The 24,548-nt window shown below is 40.8% G+C and overlaps 1 protein-coding gene and 1 long non-coding RNA gene across 3 annotated transcripts; one reads left to right on the forward strand and one right to left on the reverse strand.

Moving 5' to 3' along the window:
- Positions 1–1,210: 1,210 nt before the first annotated feature.
- On the reverse strand, positions 1,211–17,111 carry LOC110523838 (uncharacterized). Its single transcript, XM_021602895.3, has 10 exons — positions 16,983–17,111; positions 12,076–12,151; positions 11,225–11,474; positions 10,581–10,876; positions 4,920–10,306; positions 4,579–4,795; positions 4,112–4,353; positions 3,620–3,889; positions 3,228–3,334; positions 1,211–2,270 (listed from the first exon to the last, which is right to left on the reverse strand). Exons 2-10 carry the CDS (start codon positions 12,139–12,141, stop codon positions 2,053–2,055), a joined length of 7,053 nt encoding a protein of 2,350 aa, XP_021458570.3. The 5' UTR covers positions 12,142–12,151; positions 16,983–17,111; the 3' UTR covers positions 1,211–2,052.
- Positions 17,112–19,214: 2,103 nt separating this feature from the next.
- Positions 19,215–24,337, forward strand: LOC118964605 (uncharacterized). Of its 2 annotated transcripts, none has more exons than XR_016496431.1 (6): positions 19,215–19,548; positions 21,251–21,384; positions 21,789–21,876; positions 21,967–22,199; positions 22,319–22,451; positions 23,949–24,337. It is a non-coding gene; the product is annotated as an uncharacterized LOC118964605 (long non-coding RNA). The 2 variants fall into 2 exon arrangements; XR_016496430.1 differs by having other exon boundaries at positions 22,319–22,400.
- The last annotated feature ends 211 nt before the right edge of the window (positions 24,338–24,548 follow it).

Here is a 24,548-nt window from a genome sequence, read left to right on the forward strand (position 1 = left end):
CACAGGAGGCAGATGGTTGAGCTCCGATATTTATTGTACCAAAAGGGGGTAGGCAAAAGACAGGTCGGTATACAGGCGAGAGTTTATAAACCAGGTCAGAGTCCAAACAGTACCAGGCGATAGGCAGGCTCTTTAATTTCTTGTTACTTTTATTTATTATTCTTATCTGTATTTTTTTAAACTGCATTGTTGGTTAGGGGCTCGTAAGTAAGCATTTCACTGTAAGGTTGTATTCGGCGCATGTGACTAATACAATTTGATTTAAACTGGTCATCTCTGTATATCCGTCGCAAGACCCACTGGTTGATGCTTATTTATAAAACCCTCTTAGGTCTCACTCCCACCCACCTATCTGAGATATCTACTGCAGCTGCCATCCTTCACATACAACACCCATTCTGCCAGTCACATTCTGTTATAGGACCCCAAAGCACACACATCCTTGGGTTGCTCGTCTTTTCAGTTCGCTGCAGCTAGTGACTGGAACGAGCTGCAACAAACACTCAAACTGGACAGTTTTATCTCAATTTGTTCATTCAAAGACTCAATCATGGACACTCTTACTGCTTCGTGTGATGTATTGTTGTCTCTACCTTCTTGCCCTTTGTACTGTTGTCTGTGCCCAATGTTTGTACCCTGTTTGGTGCTGCTACCATGTTGTGTTGCTGCCATGTTGTGTTGCTACCATGTTGTTGTCATGTTGTGTTGCTGCCATGTTGTGTTGCTACCATGTTGTCATGTTGTGTTGCTACCATGCTGTGTTGTCATGTGTTGCTGCCATGCTATGTTGTCGTCTTAGGTCTCCCTTTATGTAGTGTTGTGTTGTCTCTCTTGTCGTGATGTGTGTTTTGTCCTATATTTTTATTTCATTTATTTTAATTTTAATCCCAGCCCCCGCAGGACACCTTTTGGTAGGCCGTCATTGTAAATAAGAATGTGTTCTTAACTGACTTGCCTAGTTAAAAAAAGGTTAGATAAAAACAATTAAAATGACAAAAATGTAATCATACACTCACAGACTGAAAACATAACATGTGCACAATTAATTAGTTAGAGAGAGATGGCACAGTCAGAAAGGGCAGCTCTGCTTCTAGCTCTTAAGCTAACAAGCATTTAGCTACACCCACAAAAACATCTGCTAAACATGTGTATGTGACAAATAAGATTTGATTTGAAAGACATAATTGATCCACTCGTAGGTGCACATTGCTAGTAGTCTTGCAAATTAAATCAGTTTATTATCAATAGTCTCAAATACAGATAATATTTTTGAGAATGCAAACATTTATTCAAATGGATTAAAACACCACCTTGGATTGAGTAAATATAAAATCATCCATAATCCAATAGTAAAGAAATCCGATACATGATAAACACTGCCAATGAGACCATGATTTGACTGTGAAACCACTGATGATGAGCATAAAATACATAGGCTCACTACTGTTATTTTATTGTTGCTCCTTAATTATTTGTTATATTTCTTTTTTTCTTAAAACTGCATTGTTGGTTAAGGGCTTATGAGTAAGCATTTCACTGTAAGGTCTACACCTATTGTATTCTGCGCATGTGACAAATACAATCTGATTTGATTTTAAAAGGTTACCATGATCATTACACTAAAATGGAAAGTAGGCTATATAATTCAATACTAAGAAACTAAAAACGTGAAATATTATGACATCAGTAAATATTATGACATTGAGAAATTAACTTTGCCACCCAGTATAGTATACAGTACTGAATGAAACAAAATTAAAAGTCAATTTACAGTTTACTGTAAAGAACCTACTGTTCTTTTAGCAAGCTTATATCTCATGCAACTTGCACATAAGTTACTGTATCTATTTTGAAAAGCCATAGGCTACCTTGTGGAAGCACAAACAAAAAAGTATAGTAATTATGCAGCAGTAGAAAGGTCAAATTGTCATTCACCTAAGGTTCAACAAGAAATTATTCACATTATGATTATACTGAATTCATGTAATTCATATGCTGAATATAAAAGTATGATTTTATCCCTTTCCTAACATGTCTCCAGTGGAGGTTGTGTTACTGGATGGCTGCAAGGATGTCGTTGTACTCTGGGGTGTCCGGGTCCATGTACTTCTTATCGGACACCCAGGACTTCAGCCTCGCCTGCTGATTCTGGTCGATGATCCCCTCTTTACAATGGTGATTCAGCATCTGATTGAAGCCAGCTTTGTAGTAGAACACCGTTCCTTCAGGAGATAAATCAATGGATCCCAGGGTAAGTGTATTGGGCTTTCCTAGAATAAAAAACATAAACAAATTAATATTAAAACTTTCTGTGAAAATCAGAACAATCTAATGAAGAATTTCCTATATAAGAAGGACAGACTTAAGGGATAATACCCGGGAAGCCGGTGTTTGGAGGATACATTGGCACGGGGGTTGTTAAGAACGGCAAAACGTTCTAAATGTTCCATTGCAATACTGGCTGGCAACCTTCTTATCCCTTGCTTTTCTAGCTAACCAACTAATGCTAAGTTACAGTCACTTCAAAAAGTGCAGCCAGAATAACAGCAAAGTAGCTGCATTTGTATTTGTTTAAGCTGTTTTCTAATGAAATGTATTTGGGCACATCCATAACAATGAGATAATGAGGCACGATTTCGCCTGGCATAGAATATGTGCTCACTCGTCAGGACACTGTTGTTCAGAGGAGCTAGCCAACAACACAGCTAACACAATCACTTCAAACTGAAGCTGGAATGACTGCAAACTAGCTGCACTTCGTCTCGTTTGACTTTTGACATTTCATTGTATACATCCATAAAAAAAGATGCTGATTCATTATTTCGACTGGCTGAGAAACACTGCCTGCCTGTCTGTCTCGTCCCAACTCCCGACACGTTCATTACCATGGGACAGCTGGAGATTTGAATATTGAAACAACGTTGCAAATGTGGGAGAGACAGACAACAAGGCTCATACAAATCTTCGCTGTTGAAAACTAAATGTTAGTCTAAAAGAAATGAGAGATAATGTCTAGATGCTTTTATAGTGGAGATCAAGTTTAGAAATGGCCTGGATGGGCTGATGAGACAGTGGATTGCGCAGTCAGATGGAACAGAGTAAATAGGCATTTTAACATCATAGATTTAGCCGGTGGTAACTTGTGGAATAGACACCGACTGGAATGTGGTTTTAATCAATAAGCATTCAGGATTAGACCCACCCATTGTATAAATGACAATAATCACCTGCTTTGTCTCTGAGCTGTTTGGAAGCAATAGGATGAGCCATGATGAAAGATAACTTCAGTGATTTCTCCACATCTCCGCTTGCAAGTGTATCCGCCAGAAGCTTCCTATGAGTTGGAAGGCCATGCACAGTGTTATTAGGAGATTGAGAACATTACAAATAGGGAAGCAGCATAGATAGTAATTATTCAATTCCTTAAACACCACAAGAATGGAACTTTTCACATTGTAGCTAAATTAAAGGGCTGAAAGGTCTAAGAAGAAGAGGACCAGGCAGAAACCTTGCTTAAATGATATCAAAGTTTGTTTCTGTGTTTTTATTTCAGCCTCGGTTGTGTATCACAGGGAGAAAGGGAAGGGATGGATTGCACCTATATTAATAGATAATTCACCTGCAGATGACAGATGTCTTACTCCTTCCAGTGGTTAGAGCATTCCTGTGATGCTGTTTGAGAACCCGCATTGTGAGCAGGTTCCCTCCATTTGGATCTGATTCAATGCTGTTTATCATATCATAAAGCTTCGGATTCTTCTGTTGAAGATTTTTCATCTGAGATTTTTGGTCTCTGGCCAGCTTCAGGGAATTCTTTGGTGGGATATGGTCTGCCTCCACAATGCCTCTTTCCCCCATGTCGTCAGAGAAAAGTTTGGTGGTTTTGACGCTGATGAGGGAATAGAAGAGGAAGGGTTGTACTATGGAAGTACAATTCAAGTAAACACATCTATTTACACTATTTGTATGTCAATGCTTTATGAATTATTATATACATTTCTGGTCTTAATAATATATTCAAGTGTAAAAACAATGCAGGGTCATTATAATAACATTGGTAGATTTGAACAATGCCCATATATAAATTTAAAAAATGATTATGCTTAAATACCTTTTGTTAGGACCAACTAATCCAAGGTGGTACGTAAAGGCTATGTCATACTCATTTATCCCTGAGGAACTATAAGGACAATTCTTCATGGGCCTGATATCATGTTCATATTCCCCATCATTCGTCCGTTTTCTATTCCTGGCCCCTCCAACTATAGCATATTTTCCATGATTTTTCTCGAGTGCATCATAGGCCTTCTGGGTTTTAACCATTTCACTATAAGCCTGAAGGCTCCCTTTAATCTATGGGAAGACATAACAGGTATCAATAACTCCAATTACTCCACAACCAAGGTTAAAGATGCAATATGTTATATTCATTTATTTTATTCATACAGTTGGTATCTACCAACCATCTTAATTTCCTAGTGTTCTTTCGTTGGATTTGATGAAAATGACATATTTCAGAAAGTTACTTAGTTTAAGAATTATTGAAACTATACATAGACATGAGTAGGCGTACAGTACCTGGTCTTTAACATTGTTTCGTAGATTCACAGCTTGACTCGTGATCTCATCCTCAGACCTGTTAGATGTTGCCTGTGCTAGGGCATGGTACAGGCAGTTCTTGTTCTCTGAGCGCACAGGGATTACTTTGCCATCTTGGATGATGTCAAAGTGACCACTGTATGGACTTTCCACTCCTTGGATTCTGTCTTTTGCTTTAGAGAGGATTCCTTTCTCACTGAAAGAGCAGAAATAAAGAGCACCATTGGTTCTCATTAATGTAGTTCTAATGGAGAGATCCTAATTTTGGGAGATTTGCAGTATTGTTGATGAAGGTCTACCAAACAGTTTAGGACAAATACCTGTGTGTTTTCTCAGGCTCTTTGGTCAGTCGTAGAGTGATTTGGCCGGCTGAGCTGTTCGTTCCCGGGTAGGACTCCTCTGAGAGCGTTTTCCCATCTTGATCCACCACTTTCAACTGGATGCCTTTACCATGGAGCAGGTCACTGTTTGTGAGGACATACATGTCCAGGGCCGAGGCTGGTCGATTAACATCACCAATCTTCTCTGCATAGTCCAGAAGTTCTTTTGTTTCAGTCTCTGACAGAGCTTTCCCAGCCTTCTGACTGGCTGACTTCATATCATGTTTATGCTGCCGGTCCTGGAAAAAGGCCTCAGTTTTGTGTCTGCCAAGTACATTGTCAACAACCTTTCCAGTAACTCCATTGAGCTTCTTCTTGAATGTTCCCGTCACAAAAGAGGACATATGACCAGCACAAGCATCTATGAACGCTTCGGAGACACTTTCCGAAATGGAGCTTAGGAGCTCATCCTTTAAGCGAATCACATCTGGTAAATCATGTCTGCCATCTTGGTCATACTGCTCCACATATCTTTGCTGCTCTTCAATTTCTTTTTTTAATTCGAGGACAAATATGTCATTGATAACATGTTCTGTAGGAATAGACCGAATCATTTGGACCAAGATTGTGGTGTGTTTAGCTATTTCTACACTTATTTTGACTCCTTTTGCAATAAAATGTGTTCCACTTTTTGCCACAAGGTCAGTTGCATTATTGCACACCTCAGAGAGTCTGCTGATAACATCACTGACTTGGGATGTGGTGGCATCAGTCATGAGGCCAGGAATAAGTTCTTTTGTCATAACTTGAACTAAATCTTTTGTTTGTTGTTCAAGCTTTGAGTCAATCTTATAGTTGCTGCGGTTCTGCAAAGCTCCTTTAGGTACTGCAGAGCTAATGTATTCAGTGAGACTAAGATCTAGTTCTGCATTCTTTTTGACTGTTGAATTGACCATGTCTTTGAAAGCTTTTTCTAAAATTGTTTTAAAGATGGCCCCAATTCCAGCATCAATGGCATAGTTAATTCCTTTGATTACACCCTGCTTCCCTACCTCCTGAAGTGCGTACTTGGTTGCGTGTTTTAGAGCCATCTTCATGTTTGTAGGGGATGCCAGTTTCTTCGTTGCAGTCTTAATTGCATACTTTGCTGCTTTCTGTGCGGACTTGAAAACATGTTTTCCTGTGCCAATGATATCCTTTGCAACAGATGAGAGTTTCAAAGTACCATTGAGAACTTTATATGCTGTGATGGCAACTTTGTTAATGGCGCTGAACCCTGCGGTGAGCAGAGACATCCCAATGCTGATGCTTTTGGAGATGGCCCATTGTGCCCAATCGAACGTGCCCGATATCATGCCAGATATCCCTTCAATCATGTCAGAGACTCCTTCAGAGATGATACCTAAGCCAATCTGGGTTGCAGAGCCAAACGACAGGGCACAAACCAGAATTCCGAGGATGACCTGACACATACCGATGAAGAAACAGATCAAAGCATCAAAGCTGAACTCTGGCTTCTTTTTCACCTCAAACACAATGCTCAGGCCATTGTCATACAAGGCCGTGAGTTCATTTCCTGTGATGTAGTCTTGATTTTCGGAGAGGCTGTACACTGAGGATACCTCTGTTATGGCTGTGCCTTCACCCTCAAGCTCTTTAAGTTTATTTACTGCAAGGTCAATGTTAAGTATCCAAGCTTTGTGAATGCTCATCCTGGAATCTATTTGCTTTAGAAAGTTGCATTCTCCTTCATGATGTGGTTCAAAGTTCCCTTTTGTGGCAATCTGAAAAGAAACCATGGTATTTGTGGTTTCTGACAAGTAAACATCCACAGATGTCTTTGCCCTTTCCAGTAATTTCCATGCCTCTGTTTTGTAGCCATCTTTGCCCATGTTGATGGTGATGAAAGCTTGGTTGTACATTGCCACGGCACTGTAAAAAGGGTCACATTCTTCAACATCTTTCCAGTAGGACTTTGCTTCATAGTCACACTTACTTTTGTTGCGGAGGTGCAAGTCTGTTCTGCCGGTAGCCTGCTTAATGTGGTCATAGAAGTTTTGACTTTTTCCATTCAGCAGCATGTTGCCCCTATTTGTGATATGCTCAAGAAGGTCTGCTTTAAGAACACTGATATCTTCGTGCTGACGGATGTGCTCCTCGTGAAGGGTAAGCCACAACGCCCATGTTTCTTTCAAAGCATTGAGTGCAGGCTGGTAATCAAACTTAGGGCCTTTTTCTTTAAAACACTCAGGGACATCATTCGGCCCCATTCCTGACAGGTCATTACTCTCCTGTTTTGTGAAGTTGCCATGAAACTTGTCAAGAAATTCACAAAACGTGCCAAACAGGTCCTCTTTCATTTTTATTTCGAGAAGCTCATCTGTCTCCATATCTTTGATGCGTTGGACTTCGTACTCCTCTCTCAATTGTCTCATGATCTCCACAGGCTGGCCCTGGTATGCTGGGGCAAGGTTATCCCCACAGAGGATCATCTGGACCATGCCCGGGTTTCCCTTCCGACCAGTTCTTCCAAACACCTGTTTCTCCACTCTGCGACTGCCAGGGTAATGTGTCAGGAGGACGAAGAGGCCACCACGTATGTTGACATCCTGATCAACCTTGATATCAGTTCCACGACCTCCTAGGTTTGTGGCTATGATTACATGTCCCCCTCTGAATTTGGTTCTCTCAATGTTGTGTTTCTCACTGATTGTGTATAATGTGATGGGGGGATGTGGATTCTCGCCCTCTATTTTCTTCAGAAGCTCGCTTGCGGTCTTGACATCTTCACATACGACCAAGACAACCTGACCACTTTCTGCCACCCTCATTGCTGTATTACAGAGGATCTCCATCCACTGGGCTTGCCCAGTGACCTGAATTGCTGGAAGCTCAACAACCTTCTTATGGCGATGAGCTGGTATTATGTAGCTGTCTGTTTCGTAGTGCCTTGCAAGGAAATCTTTGTCGGCATCACCCCCTAATGTCCCAGACACACCAAATATCCCATTCCCTTTCAGGTACTTTTGAAAGTAATGGAAGTTTGAAAGGTAATTAGTCACATTGGACAAAGGAGTGGTTGCCAGCTGGTGTTTCATCTCCAGAAACTGCTGCAGGCCGTCCCCCCAGCGTTTGTTCTTCTCCAACACTCCACTGGCCTGGAAGTCCACTGGGATGATAGCATGGTAGAGATGCTTGTCTCCAACAGCTTCCAACGTCTGATCAATCATGTACTCTCTGCCTTGTGTCATCATGATGGCTTTCAGGGCGTTTTCCACAAAGACTGGTAACTGATTCTCAAGGTACTTCTCAAGGAAAGAGGGGATCACAAGAAACTCTGAGTTTGACTGAGAGCTGCCAGAATATTTGATTTTAGACTTCAGCTCAGAGACTGTTGCCTTAATGAGTTTGTCTTCAGGTATGATCTCGCTGGCTCGTCCATTCTCGAGGAGAAGCATTTTGATTTCCAGGATATCAGGGTTGTTGTGCAACTTTTTCTCCTCAACCAGCACGGCTTTATTGTTTGTCACAGAGTAACAGTCAATGGCCACATTATTCTCCAGTGCTTTCTCCATTATGGTGAGCAGATCACACTGTTGAGTAATTCCAACTTTGGCCATGAATGTATCAACAGTTATCCTGTTCTCCGTTGTATCGTCTTTCTCTGTGTTCTCTAGAGCATGCATGAACATGTCAAAATCTTCATCTGAATAGATACCCAACTCCACTCCGGCTTCCAAAATGTGAAATTCAGAGAATTCTTTAGATGTCGCTGGACCGATAACAGCTAACTTTGCAGCCTTGTGAAAATGCTGGATTCCAGTTGCCCACTCAATCTCTCCAGTATCTTCCATCTCAATTGGCTGACACATAGATACCATGGCCCATATGCTAGCAAGGACTTGTCCAAGGTGCCTCAGGCCACTTGCCTCGTGGGATAGAAACGTCACCTGAACTCCATTGTCCAAGGTCATGTAGTCCACTTCATCCACAATCACCATGTCAAACCTCCTCTCCCCACGTGTGGTGTCCTTCTCGAATTCCTGCCTCAATGCGTCTGCTGCAAAGCTGCCAACGGTTCCGTAAACTAATTGTTTCCTGTAAGCCTCCTGTAGCATACTATCCCTGCTTTCAGGGGAGCTTCCCTGTATCTGTGGTGGTGGCACAACAGAGGATGTGACACCAAACATGTCATACAGCTTCTTCCACTCCTCTTGGTCTCGACGAGCAAGGACTGGAGAACTGGTCACAACGTCAACCTTAGTGCCACGGATGGCCTGGATGGTGGCAAACATAGCCAAGATGCAAGATTTTCCTTCACCTGTGCCGATTTCCAGAAGGATACCTTTTTTCCCTGTTAACTTTGGTAGAAGGAGCATGAGCAGTGATGCCAACTGAGTGAGTCGGGGAAAGTAGCCTTCTATTTTCTCAGCAGTGAGCAGTGATTCCAGCGGAGTGATGCTAGGAAAGTAGCCTTCTATGTTCTTACCGTTTTGAGTGTAAATGGTTGAGCAGTCTTGCACAGCAATAGACATCCTTATTAGGACCTCCTTGAGAACAGCAAGGTCAGGGTTAGTAAAATCCAGTGACTTGATCATCTGCTTTGCTTCCTCTATCTTTACCTGATCCAAGTCCTCCTTCGCATGTTTTGGAAGTTCCTCTGTCATATATCCTAGAATTTCCTTCATTATGGACAATATTTTCTCTGGGTACTTTTCATTTTGCATTTCATTCACAATGGTGTCGGCATCCTTGTCCCCTTCTGCATCAGCATACCATTGTAGAGAGTTGACAGGGTCTTTATCTTTCAGGGCAGAGAGAGTAGAGAGAAGATCCAGCTTGTTTGTCCTCACAGTATGAAGGATTGAGGTTGCTAACTCTTGGTTTATGCCTGAAACACCTCGCAAAAAGAGCAGAATTTCTGAAGGTGTCCAGATCATGTTGAAGAGAATTTGACTAAGGAGCCCCTTGTTTTTCTCTGACACCTCTGTGAACACATCAAGAATGCTCAGAACAAGTTGTTGAGCCACTGTGGGATTTGTGCTGTACAGCTGTTCAAGAAGACGGATGAGAAAGTCATACTTCTGGTCCCATTCAGGTAGTTGGTCCTCTTTACTGTCTGTGTCCGAGTCGTTGGTCAACGTTAGCTCTGTCACAGCCTTGAGGATGCTAAACTGCTCAGTGAGCGATTGCTCTCCTTGGCTGATAGCACGATCTATGGTCAACTGACACCAGATTGACAGTTGAGGTTCTCCAAAGTATTTAAGGGTTAGTTCATTCTGAAGATTTTTCATTCGGTTTTCAAGTTTGTCCTCCTGCATGCCTTTGTCTTCAGTGATCTCGTATTTCTTCAGAAGATCTTCAAACTTATTTTTCAAGTCCCCTGGCTAGAATGAAATGGTCCCAACACAAAAAAAAGTGCAAAGAAAATTAATATTTTAGTACAGATGCACTAAAAGATGTATGTGTCATACTATAAACACTTTTTCTATTAGTGGTGTTTCCATGTAAATTGGCAACTGTATGTAAATATGAAAAAAACTGTATTTTCAGAAATATATAATATGTTTATCAATAAGTTAACACAACATTTATGTGAAACACAAAATCATTCATGCGAAATAAAACCTATTCTACAACCCTTTTTGAAATATCTCTTACCTCATCCCTTCTGATTGCTGCAGCGTCATCTTCTATCATCTGGTGTAGTACCTGTGTACGCTGGTGATGGCGCTGTTGTCCTTTTAGTCTCAGCTTCTGTCTCAGCTTTTCTCGTCCCTTTGACACCTTCTTACCCGAAAGTTCGCTCTCCCTTTCGATTTCTTGCTGGATCGCCATCTCCCTCTCCAGTTGCTCCTGGCGCCTCCTCTCCTCCTGCTGTTGTCTTCGTTGCTCCTCCTGTCTTCGCCGCTCCATCTCCTCCTGCTGCTGACGAATACGGTCTTCCTCTTGCTTCCCTGATGGATGAATACAAATGACACCATATTTCCTTTGTAATGCACAGCGTTTGGCCAGAGACCATGTGGACATATAAGGTGGCATTTGAGACGTAGTAGCCAACAGCCAATGTTGTTCAAACAAAAATACCGATCAATAAGAAATATAGCAGCCCTGAGCCAATACTGCTATTTGCTGAACCAATACTATATTATTTGTGTACTGTTAGGAATAGTCTTTACATTAATTGGCTCAGTTGCAAATGCTAGTTGCTGATCAACGATGAATTGAGGGTATATGGTTTATTTCCAAAAGGAACATTTTGAATATGATAATGTAGCTCAGCAGATTTGTAAGAATTGACTTACCATAGTTTGGACATGTTGGACTATTAGACTCTGTGTCGCACAACAGCTGAATGAGTGAACGGCCACTGGTTTCTATAATAGTGAATGTTTGACTTCCGTCCTGCTTGTGACTGTTGAACTCATATGAGAAGGAGTTCCAACCGTGATTGTCATATCTTAACTTTAGGTAGCAATGGATCCCCCTAGAGTTGAGGTTTTCTTTTACACTACTACCCCTGCCATGCAACGTTCCACTGCCACTGCCACCTCCCTGGAAAAGAGAAAATCATTACCAGATATACATTTTAAATTCATAAATGTGTAAAGATTCATCTTCAGTGATCCAACTTAATGCTCATCAATTTTTGAGATTTGATCTCAAAATAAAATGTCCAGGTCTGATATTACACTGGTTTTCATTTTGACACAGGGACAATATTGATAAGCGCTCTGGCTTTTACTGCCAACAGCCACTTTCAGGTAGTCCACAATACTTAAAGGTAGTCTATACTCAGCAAAATGGCATTATCATACACAATGGGCGGACTTTATTCATTTTAACAACAACAACAGAATTCAACTCTAACAACACTGCCATTATTAGTTCAGCTCTTCATAATGTTTACCTTCCTTTGTGGCATGCCAGCATTGGGAAGAGACAATAATCTATGTTTATAAATATCATGATCAGGTATTTCACAGAGCACCTAACACTCAGCAAAATTACATTACTGCCGTAATCAATTACCTTGCCATATTTAAATTCTATTGATTTTGTTGTCTGTAAGAAAGTTCCCCGTTCGCAACAGAAGTGTCACTACATTACATTACGTTTTTAACTATCATGATTTTACAGTGACTCAGATACTTACGTCTCCGAGAAGTTCGTAGTGCCAAGTGTAAGGGGTTTGGTTCCTTATAGACACAGAGGCCCCCATTATTCAGAATCTGTTGGGAAAAAACAGCCTTACACCATGCAGACCTATTGCTATTTCTACTTATTCATTGTTTATTAATTCCTATTAATACAAGTTGTATTTATTTATTCATAATTTACAGTGGTTATCGACGGGATTATTTTGAAAAGTACAACAATTCTCTTATAGGAAACATGAACTATCAAACTTGTGTAGCTCCCCGCAGTCTCCGCAAGCATCACTTTTGGGGCATAAACATGTCAAACAAAAAGTAGCAATAAATGTTTTCTTGAAAATGCTGTTTTTAGATAACTATGATGTGTAATGAAGATATACAGTATATCTAATAGCATGACATTTAATATTGTTAATAGTTGTTAACATTTGAAAAAAAATTAGAAGTATGTGTATTGGCCTACTTGATAACTTGTCGTGAAGTCGGCATTAGTGGGACATCAGATGTAGTGGGACATTTGTGTTTGAGGGTGCTGTACTATAGTAACTTTGCAAACCAATAACAACACATGTTATTGGGTTGTTTCTGCTTGTGTCCTGTGCATAAAACATTTCTGGTGTCAGCGTTACATCACTTTAGCTTGTGTGGTCAGGTTTCTTAGATCAGGTGACCCGTTGAAAACAAAAAAACCTGCCATACTATGATACCTTGCGCTAGAATGATAAGTTTGTCATTCTGTCAATTATTATCATTGAACCAACTATCTTTTGGTGTTAAAATGAATAATGATTTGAAACATAATAACCAGTCATGTAAACAGCTTTTATATTTTATGAAAATTTGATTTATATTACTGTCCCACTTCCCGTGAATGGAGTTTGAGTAGTGGAACAGGTACCTTTTTCAACTATGCACAAAATAAACCTTTAATCATTTAAAATGTAAATTCCTTCATTAGATATTCTAAAGTACATTGGAATATGTTGTTGTAGTTGTTCATAATATCTCAAAATCTAGTCTAACTGCTAAATAGGCCAAGCACATAAACCGCATAGGATGAGTGGAAGGAATTAAAGGGAAATAAAAAGGGGAGTGAAAGAAAGGAAGGACTGGTCCGGCCTACTAGCTGCCACTGATCTTTTCCTCCCCCTCCTTGTCTGTTTATTAGGTACACCTGTTGTTAATTAGGTTTATTAGTTGGGCTTTATTAGCCAGCCGGCCCGCCTGCTGGGTGTGCGGGATTGTTTTATGTGTACTCATTGTACATGCCGATAAGTCACGGTTGTTCGTGTACGTGAGTTGTTTTTGGGACTGTTTAGTTCCCCTGTGTTTTGGGGCATTTGTTTTGGGTGGCGTCTGTTTTCACCTGGTTGGTGAATAAAGAAGTAGCGCTACTCTGAACTCTCTGTCTCCTGCGTCTGACTCCTTCCTCCACTACACCCCGGGCATTACAATGGGGAAATGTATTTGCACCGTAATAATTCGATATTAGGCTAAATTGATTATTGCAGTAGCCAGATTATGCAATAGTCATGTCGGCCTAAACACCTTACTCTGTTTATCTTAATCAGGGTAAGGTCAAAATCAAGTAAGCTTAAAACACCTGGTTTTCTGAGTGATCTTTAGAATTTTTAGGGCATGTAAACTAGTGATGCGGGTTGGCTCATAACCCGTAGATGAGTTTAAGGTCATTAAATATTGTGTGGATGAAGACGGGTGCGTGGCGGGCGGGTTGGATAAGGACAAAACAATAGGCTACCTAAAAAAAATCCATAAATGTATCATTCTTGTACAAATTATTTATAGGCGAGCGGGTTACACACAATACCCCATAATAACAAAGCAAAAACAGGTTTTTAGAAATTTGTTTTCACTTTGTCATTGTGTGTGTGTGTGTAGATTGATGAAGAAAAAAATGATTTAATACATTTTAGAATAAGTCTGTAACTTAACAAAATGTGGAAAAGGTCAAGGGGTCTGGATACTTTCCAAATGTACATGTTACAAATTTTAAAAATATAGGCTACAATATATTAAGAATTTGAAAAACTTATCAGGGTTAGAGTTAGGTGAAGGGTTAGTTAAAAGGGTTAGGGGAAGAGTTAGCTAACATGCTAAGTAGTTGCAAAGTAGCTAAAAAGTAGTAAGTAGGCTCGTTGAAAAGTTGCATATTAGCTAAAATGCTCAAGTTGTTCAGGATGAAATTCGAACTTGCAATCATTGGGTTGCATGACAACTTTTGTTTTAACCTTAAGTAAAACCATTTGTCTTATGTGACCAGACCAAACATAACATATCACACAATTATCAGTGTCCCGGATATACATTGGCTATATTAGTCTAGTCTATGAGACCAGGTTGCCTGTAGAGGTGCTATCTTTATCAGCATCATACAAACTGGTAGTATTTCAACCACATTAAATTAGCCTCCAAGTCGAACTGAAATATTATCAGAACCATGTTGAGTCGTTTATATTTCCATAAGACCGGTCAAACTGATACCTTTTATAGATTGCATTTTATCCCGGTCCCTAAACGTCTTTGATCAGCGTAAGTATCAGCAATAACAGAGAACTTTACCGATAGGCTAGATTGAAGCATTCATTCCATCGATTTGTGACATTATTCTGGTGAGCAAGGGTTTATATAGTCTTCTAGGTTAACACATATTGACAAAAGAGAAGCTGCATGTATCTAATTATAGACAAGTTAACTAACAAATAGTCTACCAAAATGTCGGAAATTATAGAGAGAAACATCTAAATCTGGCATAAAATCGTTCTGCCATCTCATACTATAGCCTACGGGCATTTTCTATATTAGTGGGTTAGGGTCGAGCCTCAGATTGTCACTTTATCACATATAGTCAGGCGGTTGCGGATGTGTTATTATTAATTGCGGACGTGTACAGTTTGCTCACTTGCGCACCACCAATGTAAACACGTTATGCACTGTTCCGGTGGTGTGTTTCATCTGAGCACGTGGGTGTGTTTAATCTGAGCATGCGCTAGCACAACTGAAGTAGTTTTCACATGCAAACTTTATATGTCCGAACTCAGAATCAAATATGCTTCCCAAAAATAATATGTTTTCGGTGATAGAACGTTTATCTTGATTGGTAATTTCGACTGTTATCTGAGTGCCATCAGTTTGCCTGATTTCAGATGTGTCCATGTAAATCGTTCTTCTTGCAATATGCATGTAAACGTTTCAACCGAACTACTATATTAATCTGACTATCCACATGCAACTGTAGCCTACTCACTGACATGTACACTGAGCAAAAATATAAATGCAACATGCCACAATTTCAAAAAGTACAGTTCAGGATATCAGGAAATTGAAATCAATTCACCAGGCCCTAATCTATGGATTTCACATGACTAGGAATACAGAGTATGCAGGCCATGGAAGAACTGGGACATTTTCAGCTTCCAGGAATTGTGTACAGATTCTTGTGACATGGGGCCATGCATTATCATACTGAAACATGAGGGGATGGCAATGGATGAATGGCGCAACAATGGGCCTCAGGATCTTGTCACGGTATCTCTCTGCATTCAAATTACCATTGAGTGCGCTTGTCGTCCGTAGTTTATGCCTGCCAATACCATAACCCCACCGCCACCATTGGGCACTCTGGTCACAATGTTGACATCAGCAAACCGCTTGCCCACACGGCTCCATACATGTGGTCTGCGGTTGTGAGACCGGTTGGATGTACTGCAATGTTGGAGGCGGTTTATGGTACAGAAATTAACATAAAATTCTCTGGCAACAGCTCTGGTGGACATTCCTGCAGTCAGCATGCCAGTTACACACTCCCTCAAAACTTGACACATCTGTGGCATTGTGTTGTGTGACAAAACTGCACATTTTAGAGTGACCTTTTAATGTCCCCAGCAAAAGGTGCACCTGTGTAATGATCATGCTGTTTAATCAGGTTCTTGATACGCCACACTTATCTGGTGGATGGATTATCTCGGCAAAGTAGAAATGCTCACTAACAGGGATGTAAACAAATTTGTTGACAACATTTGAGAGAAATAAGCTTTTTGTGCATGTGGAAAATTTCTGGAATATTGTATTTCAGCTAATGAAACGTGGGACCAACACTTTACATGTTGTGTTCATATTTTTGTTCAGTGTAAGAAACTGAGGAAAGAAAGGAGGCTGAATTTATGAAAGGGGCATTTGGGAAATAATAGAGGTGTTTCAGGGTCAAGTAAAAGCTGTGCAGACTCCTTAAGTTAGGTTTTCACCCAGACCTTGGAATGTCCCCAAATACATTTCCCAATAGTATGGAGATGGTTTAGTACAAGGTCATTGACACAAAATGGTAAAAACAGAGTGTGTTATATACAACCGTCAACAAAGTTACAAGTGCCAGGTGAAGTGGGACACCAATGTATTTCTTATGAGAAAATAGTGTCCCACTTCATCAACTTAATTAAGTGTCCCACTACAACTTAAAGCCACGCTTTAGCAAAAGTATGGGTCTGATGTTGTTTTAGTGGTTGTACATAATACATGATCAACTTGTTTCATCATAAAAATGCCCAAATGCCCCTTTTTTGAAACTGCATTGTTAGTTAGGGTCTCGTAAGTAAGCATTTCCCTGTAAGATCTACCTGTTGTATTCTGTGCATGTGACTAATAACATTTGATTTGAGATAAGACCTTAATTAATGAAATTAACATCACTTGAGTAGGGGTAGACTGATTTTGATTGTGTACATAATCATCTACCAGAAAGTGTCCCACTCATGCATATATCACCCTACACATAAATAGCCCATTGAAAACAATTCCATTTCATCCAGTTAGTTTTCAACATAAATGAAAGCCTAAAAAATGAGTTGTACTATGTAGAATAGTCTACACAGTGAACAAGATTTGAACTAACCTTTTCCTCTGCCTTCCCTCTTCTCTGTGTTCAGTCAGCGCTCTGAGAAGGTGAAAATAAGAAGGACTAAAAACACAGTGAACTTTGAGACACTGCACAGCTTTTTATGTACTTTTCTCTGAAGCTGATCTTGACCTGACACAGCCAATAGCCACAGTGGTTTCACTTTCACATTTCAAAGACCAGCCTCCTTGTTTTACTTTATCCATATACTTGAAGAGGAGAGATTGCTGTATTCTTTACAGCTGTTTATGCACTCTTGCTCTCACCGTACAGTATATGCGTTTTAAGGAGAACGGTTTATTAGAGGTTGTAAAAGATCATGTAAACATACATTTTGGTCAATTTCAACATGACGTGTTGGTGATGAAAGAAAGAATGAGAAATTGTGATAAATTTGTTGTAATCAATATAACGTTTAAACAATTAGAGAACCAGTTTTTTTATTCCTAAAGATACTAAATACAAGACTGCACTACACTTCTGTGAAAGGGCCGCTTAACCACATGACATGCTTAAAGTAAACAGGCCAGAAAGACACTTTAGCACCGTGATGTAACTTTGTGGTGTAAAACACAGGTGACGTGAACATGGGATGTGGCTTCAAATGAAAAGCTGTTTTTTAAATAGCCCACTCTGTTAATATATAAAAATTGTTTGTTTTTAACCTGGCGATTCAGTTAGGAAGAAATTCTTATTTGCAATGAAGGCCTACTGGGGAGCAGTGTTTTAACTGCCTTGTTCAGAACAAAAGATTTTTACCTTGTCAGCTCAGTGATTCAATCCAGAAACCTTTCGGTTACTGGCCCAACACTCTAACCACTAGACCACCTGCTGCCCCCATAAATCTTTTGCATTGGCCGGGAATCCGGCCGGGAAAGTATTCAGACCCCTTGACTTTTTCCACATTTTGTTACGTTACAGCCTTATTCTCAAATAGATTTTTTTTTAAATTCCCCTCTCATCAACCGACACACAATACCCCATAATGATAAAGCAAAAACTGTTTTTTAGAAATTGTTGCAAATGTATGAAAATAAAACACTAAAATATCACATTTACATAAGAATTCAGACCCTTTACTCTACTTTGTTGAATCACCTTTGACAAGCTCTGTGAGCTTGGATGGGGAGCGTTGCTGCATAGTTATTTTCAGGTCTCTCCAGAGATGTTTGATCGGGTTCAAGTCCGGACTCTGGCTGGGCCACTCAAGAACATTCGGAGACTTGTCCTTTAGCCACACCTGCGTTGTCTTGGCTGAGTACTTAGGGTTGTTGTCCTGTTGGAAGGTGAACCTTTGCCCCAGTCTGAGGTTCTGAGCGCTTTGGAGCAGGTTTTCATCAAGGATCTCTCTGTACTTTGCGCCGTTCATCTTTCCCTCAATCCTGACTAGTCTCCCAGTCCCTGCCGCTGAAAAACAACCCCACAGCATGATGCTGCCACCATGCTTCACCGTAGGGATGGTGCCATGTTTCCTCCAGACATGACGCTTGACATTCTGGCCAAAGAGTTCAATCTTGGTGTCATCAGACCTGAGAATCTTGTTTCTCATGTTCTCAGAGTCATTTAGGTGCCTTTTGGCAAATTACAAGTGGGCAGTCATGTGCCTTTACTGAGGAGTGGCTTCCGTCTGGCCACTCTACCATAAAGGCCTGATTGGTAGAGTGCTGCATTGATGGTGTCCTTCTGGAAGGTTCTCCCATCTCCACAGAGGAACTCTGGAGATCAGTCAGAGTGACCATGGGGTTCTTGGGTTACCTCACTGACCAAGGTCCTTCTCCCCCGATTGCTCAGTTTGGCCTGCGGGTCAGCTCTAGGAAGAATCTTGTTGGTTCCTAACTTATTCCATTTAAAACCAGTTAGAGATTGGGGACAGTATTTCCACTTTGGATGAATTGCGTGCCCATAGTGAACTGCATCAAAATCTGTCCTAAATTGCTCATATATGCATATTATTATTAATATTGGATAGAAAACACTCTGAAGTTTCCAAAACCGTTTGAATTATGTCTGTGAGTATAACAGAACTCACAGGGCAGGCAATCTTCCAAACAAGTTTTGAAATCCTGAAAGTTGGGGCAACTTTGACGTCATCGCCCCTTCCCTTCCCAACAAGTTATGGATCTGGAAACACTTCCTACGTCTTCCACTAGATGTCCTCATTCAGTAGAAAGTGTAATGGAGCATTTGCTGTGAACTTTGACCTAATGGGAAGGAAAGTATGCCATTTTGTTGTGGCGCGTTTGTCTTTGATTGCTACGGCTGTTCCAATCAGCCCCAGATGAAAATGAATGATCTGGTTGGAATGCTATTGGATATATATGATTATAACATCCTGAAGATTGATTATGCACTTAGTTTGACCAGTTTCTTCGACCTGTAATATGTCTTTTGGAAGTTTTGGAAGTTTTCATGCAAAGTTATCCTGGACCAGAAATCATTTTTTGGCCATGTGAGCTGAAAGTGATAGCAAATGCTGCTACTTGGACACTAGAACTGAACATTATGAAACAAAACGATTTATTGTTGACTAGGACTTCATCATTCTGATGAAAGATCATCAAAGGTAAGGGAATATTTATGTTGAAATATTGTTACGTCTGAGCGCCGTCTCAGATTATTGCAATGTTAGGCTTTTTCCGTAACGTTTAAAAAAAATGTGACACAGCGGTTGCATTAAGAACCAGTGTATCTTTAATTATACAGTGCCTTGCGAAAGTATTCGGCCCCCTTGAACTTTGCGACCTTTTGCCTCATTTCAGGCTTCAAACATAAAAATATAAAACTGTATTTTTTTGTGAAGATTTAACAACAAGTGGGACACAATCATGAAGTGGAACAACATTTATTGGATATTTCAAACTTGTTTAACAAATCAAAAACTGAAAAATTGGGCGTGCAAAATTATTCAGCCCCCTTAAGTTAATTTTGAACCATTCCATTGTAGATTTTGCTTTGTGTTTTGGATCATTGTCTTGTTGGAAGACAAATCTCCGTCCGCTGGCAGTGTTGAAGGCGGTCTTCCACTCGTCCTCTTCCCGTATCCTCACCAGGTGGAAGGCATTCCGTAGATCCAGCTTGGAAAACACGGTGGCCCTCTGGAGCGGCTCTATCCCCGAGGAGATGAGGGTAGGAGGTAGCGGGTCTTCACCGTTATGTCGTTGAGACCCCAGTAGTCGATGCACGGGCGCAGGTTCTTGTCCTCCTCCACAAAGAATAACCCTGTGCTAGCAGCTAAAGAAGAAGGACGGATGAATGCAGCTAGGTAGTCCCCAATGTAGTTCTTCATCGTCTTGGTCTCTGGTCCCGACAGAGAGTACAGTCGTCCTCGGGAGAGTCGTGCTTGGGAGAAGGTCAATGCCGCAGTCATAAGGTCGGTGCGGCGAAAGTGAAGTGGCCCGGGCCTTGTTGAACACTTCCCAGAGGTCCTGGTAGTCCGTGGGGATGTCGGAGTGGCCCGGGGCGACTTCCGAGCCCCCAGGAAGGCGTCCCAGGGCAGGTTGTGCTGACTTCAGGCAATGGGCGTGGGCAGAACGGGCTCCAGCCCATGATGGCATCAGTCGACCAGTTAATGAGAGGATTGTGCCGCTGGAGCCAGGAGAATCCCAATACCACGGGAATCTGAGGAGAACTGGATAGCCTCGCTGTGATTCCCTGACACAGGTCGGTTGATGGGAGTGGTGTTGTGGGTGACCCAGCCTACAGATCGCCCGTCCAGCGCTCCACAATAGGTTCCTCTCACTGGTATTGTCAAGACCCTCGTGGGTGTGGAAGTGTGTGTGTGTGAATGGGATAGGACTGCAGTCAGGTGGTTTTCGGGTTGGGCCTCTATGTCCCCCCTCCCAGCAGTGTCTTCTCTCTTCAACTGCTGACCTTATATGGAGTTGAGTTCCACAATCCTCATTGTCCTAGTTCCTCAGCAACTGGCCTGCCTTATCAGGAACTGAAACCAAACCGCCACCCTTTGCCTCCTTCCTTATAAATATTGAGCAATAACATGTTTGATCAGAATATCAACTTTTGGCACTTCCCCTTGTCTCACTCAGTACTTTGCATACCCAAAGTTCCTATTCACCCTTCATTGACCCGTAACATATACATTTCTTATAAGTGTAAAGTTATCAATACGTTCTAATATGATGACAGGAATATGTATATTTCAAGACAGAATCCAACAGGTGGAAAAGTGAATGTTTCTCTGTCTCCCAACTTCATAATTGCATTGATCTCAGTAGAGTCATGTTTTTAACTTGCCCTATGTTTGACAGCCACACTTCAGGATAGTCAGACAGGGCAGACGGGGAATCTCCAGCAGAAGATTGAGGGTCTTTACCTCAGTGTCTTTACCTCAGTCTTTACCTCAGTGTGAAACAGAGGAAACACTACCTCTACCGTTTGATAGGTAAGCCCCAACAACAATATGACCTCAAACACATTATTAATCAAGCAGTAAAACTGATATGTGAAAGAAAATGCATTTGTCATACATATCAGACCATGTTTATGATCAAATGTAGGCATGATGTATGTTATTCATTCATCTAATGCAAAACATTTCATTAAACTGAGAAATTACATGACAATAAACAACAGATTATCTTGTGAGCCATAACTCTGAATGCCTTGTACAGTATATCATAATTCTATGACAGATCTGTCAGAGTGGATTCTAATCTCTTCACCCAATAGACACAGTTATACTAAGTCATTCTTAAGTTCCCCACAATTTTTAATGTATCAGTATTTACACTCCAATATATTAAACAATTTATTTGTGACTCTTTGGCGTCACATTTTGGTTTCTAGTTACTTTTGTCCATGGCTGTGCCACAGCTGTGTGGTTGCGCCCCGACAGTGACAAGTGGCAAGCAGGACATCCTGATTGGAATAAAAAGTAAATATGTGGTTTTTAAGGACTTTACTTCTATTTACATGTTTTTAAATCATGTAATTAATTACTTCCTAATAATTACTCCTGACTCAGGCTGGTACAACCTGTCCCTACCTGCTCTGAACTGCTCCGGGTGTCTGAGACATTGGACAGTGGGGCTGGACGTACTTGTAAAGAGTGGCTACTGGCCAGCCACCGTGACTCACCAGACCATCTTCACAGTGGACCTCTTCAAGTCCTTTAAAGACATGAAGGGGTTGGCCCCAGGATTCTCCCGTCAAGCCTTTGTGGGAATGCTTCATGGAAGAACAAAGCACTTTGGCAGGGTAAGTGTGTATCCACTGTTCTAATAATATGATGATTTTAATGAATTAGCTGTTAATATTTGTCCCTAATATAAAAATTGCCCCCTACTTATACCACTGTATGTTTAACATGTTATTAGAGTGGAAAGATATGTGGTGACACATTCCAGAAGGCATTCCTTGAGTGGACTTTCGACACGGATTGAAATAGACACGTTTTGTGTAAGCGATCTCCTCCATTGTCCTGCCTGGTTTGGATGGGAAAGCCTCAAGGTTTTTACTACCTTATGTGTTGTATGTTTTGTTCAGGGAATAATTATACCTTCTTAAATTGCATGCTGTTCTTTTTGTAATGAAGTATATGTTTGTGGTGATTGAGGTGGTTAATTTCTGTATTACCAAATGAGGAGAGAGACAAGCTTCACACACCAGTCAGAGTTATACTTAAACTACATATTTAATAATAAGAGCTTTGCAATAGCACTGACTTTCAACTATTACCCATTTCTAATGAACCGTTGATTGTCAACAAAATGGCTACTGAGATTTTTTATAAAATCGATCCACCCCCCTTCTCGACATGACAAACCACAGATATTAGGAACAGTTCACAAAGGAAGACTTTTACTTGAGAGAGGAGTATCCCATAGCCAGATAGCATTCGCTATAAATTATCATTCAGTTTGGTCCCTAAAACGAGGTTCTAATCTCGTTCCTGGTACTTCATAGAAGAAAAACACCAACTCATCCATTGGCATAAATCAATTGTCAACTCTAGATACTCCCATCTCAAGTAAACCCCTCTTGACCCCACTCCTGGACAAGCTCACTGAGGGGAGTGAACTTCTAGGTCATACACTATCCCAGGATAAGTGCAACATCAGAGAGGACATACAATGGTTCCAGACACTGCCATACACGTCCCCCCAATAGAAAAGGAGGGAGTGACTTGCACACAGACATTGTGGAGACAAATAATTGTTTCCCCATGAATCACTCCATCCCTTCACATGGTTTAAGAATAGGTAAAGACACATTCACATATGAAAACAATGTTCCATCCTGTCCTCTTCCCTTTCTGATATTCTGCATAGCGAAAAGAACATGTGAAAGACAAGCCTGACCTCTACCATCTCTGGCACCCAAGTAACTGAGCCCCAGCTGAGGGAAGAAGTGCAACTGCCAACACCAGAGTCCAAATGGATATATTCTAAAAACAAGTGTATTACATAAGCATATTATGCAGATAAGACATCTTAGTTATCTATGTTACCCAAGTAATTCTGATTCATCCGCCACATGATATATTCCAGTTGGTGTAAATTTCAGAAGATTAATTGTCAACTAAAAATTCATTTTCCATGAAGAAAATTTGTGGGACAGTGATTTGTCATTTTGCTTTTTCCAAATCCCTCCGAGACACACACAGACACATACACAGAGAGGTTGGAGCAACACGATCAGATGACTGGGAGTTGAGCCAGCAACCCACCACTCTAGGCTACTTAACACATCTTGGCGGTTTGGATTGATGTATTAATTTGTGATGTAATCTTGCAGTCTGACTCTCTATCTAGTGTTGAGAAGGGCTTCTATTATGGTGTCTTCTGAGGAAAAGTTGATGATGTGATCCCTCGTCAAACATGTCCATACAAAGACCAATCATTTATCCATTCTCACAGTTTCTATAACATAGCTTAATGTCACCCAGTTTAGAACTTTTTTCTTTTAAGTTAATGTCTGAACATCACTGTGATTTTCATGTTGTAGACACCAGGCAAAGGAGTGTGTGTCACGTCAGAGTGGACAGCGGCCAAAGAGACGTCAGGAAATGAATCTGCCAAAGTAGAAGGAGGGCCTTGTGATAGCAGTTTGCCGACACAACGTGCTCCTCAAGGCCCTCAACATGGACAGAGGCGAGATATATTCTATGCATCTGCAATGTACTTGCAGAAAGAGCTGTCTTCTGCTGGAACTGTGGGCTTTTTATGCTGCTGTGTTGCATGCAAATACTAGCCATATTTGCAGAAAGTTGTGCAGGCGTGTCCAGAGTTGGAAGAGCTTCTAAAAATGCACCTTCTCCTTTCCGTTATGCCCTTGCCTATTTTGATAAAGGTTAAATAAAATACAAAATAAACACAACCAGAGAGGAAGTCGAACATGTGAACAGTTTTATGTCCAGAGCTGCTGTCACGACAAAGTACATGTCCAAGGCTGTTAAGTGTATTATAATAACATAACTAATGCTGAAGAAGGTTTAGGATTGAAACAGAATTCCCTTAAAAATTTTGAACTACTAAATGGTCCTTTATATTTCAGCTCCAGCACACTTCAATTAATATGATAAACCTAATTGCCCCTCTCCTGGAC

Source organism: Oncorhynchus mykiss, chromosome 5 (assembly GCF_057628025.1).
Source record: "Oncorhynchus mykiss isolate SJ-2025 chromosome 5, ASM5762802v1, whole genome shotgun sequence".
Classification (NCBI taxonomy): Eukaryota; Metazoa; Chordata; class Actinopteri; order Salmoniformes; family Salmonidae; genus Oncorhynchus; species Oncorhynchus mykiss.

Bases quoted from the DNA above. Each gene is read 5' to 3' on its own strand.
- LOC110523838 (XM_021602895.3), bottom strand. From the start codon at position 12,141: ATGGGGGCCTCTGTGTCTATAAGGAACCAAACCCCTTACACTTGGCAC. The intron at 4,796-4,919 runs GTATTTGTCCTA...CTGCTCTTTCAG, and splicing joins GAGCCTGAGAAAACACACAG to TGAGAAAGGAATCCTCTCTA. The intron at 4,354-4,578 runs GTACTGTACGCC...GTCTTCCCATAG, and splicing joins GAAACAATGTTAAAGACCAG to ATTAAAGGGAGCCTTCAGGC.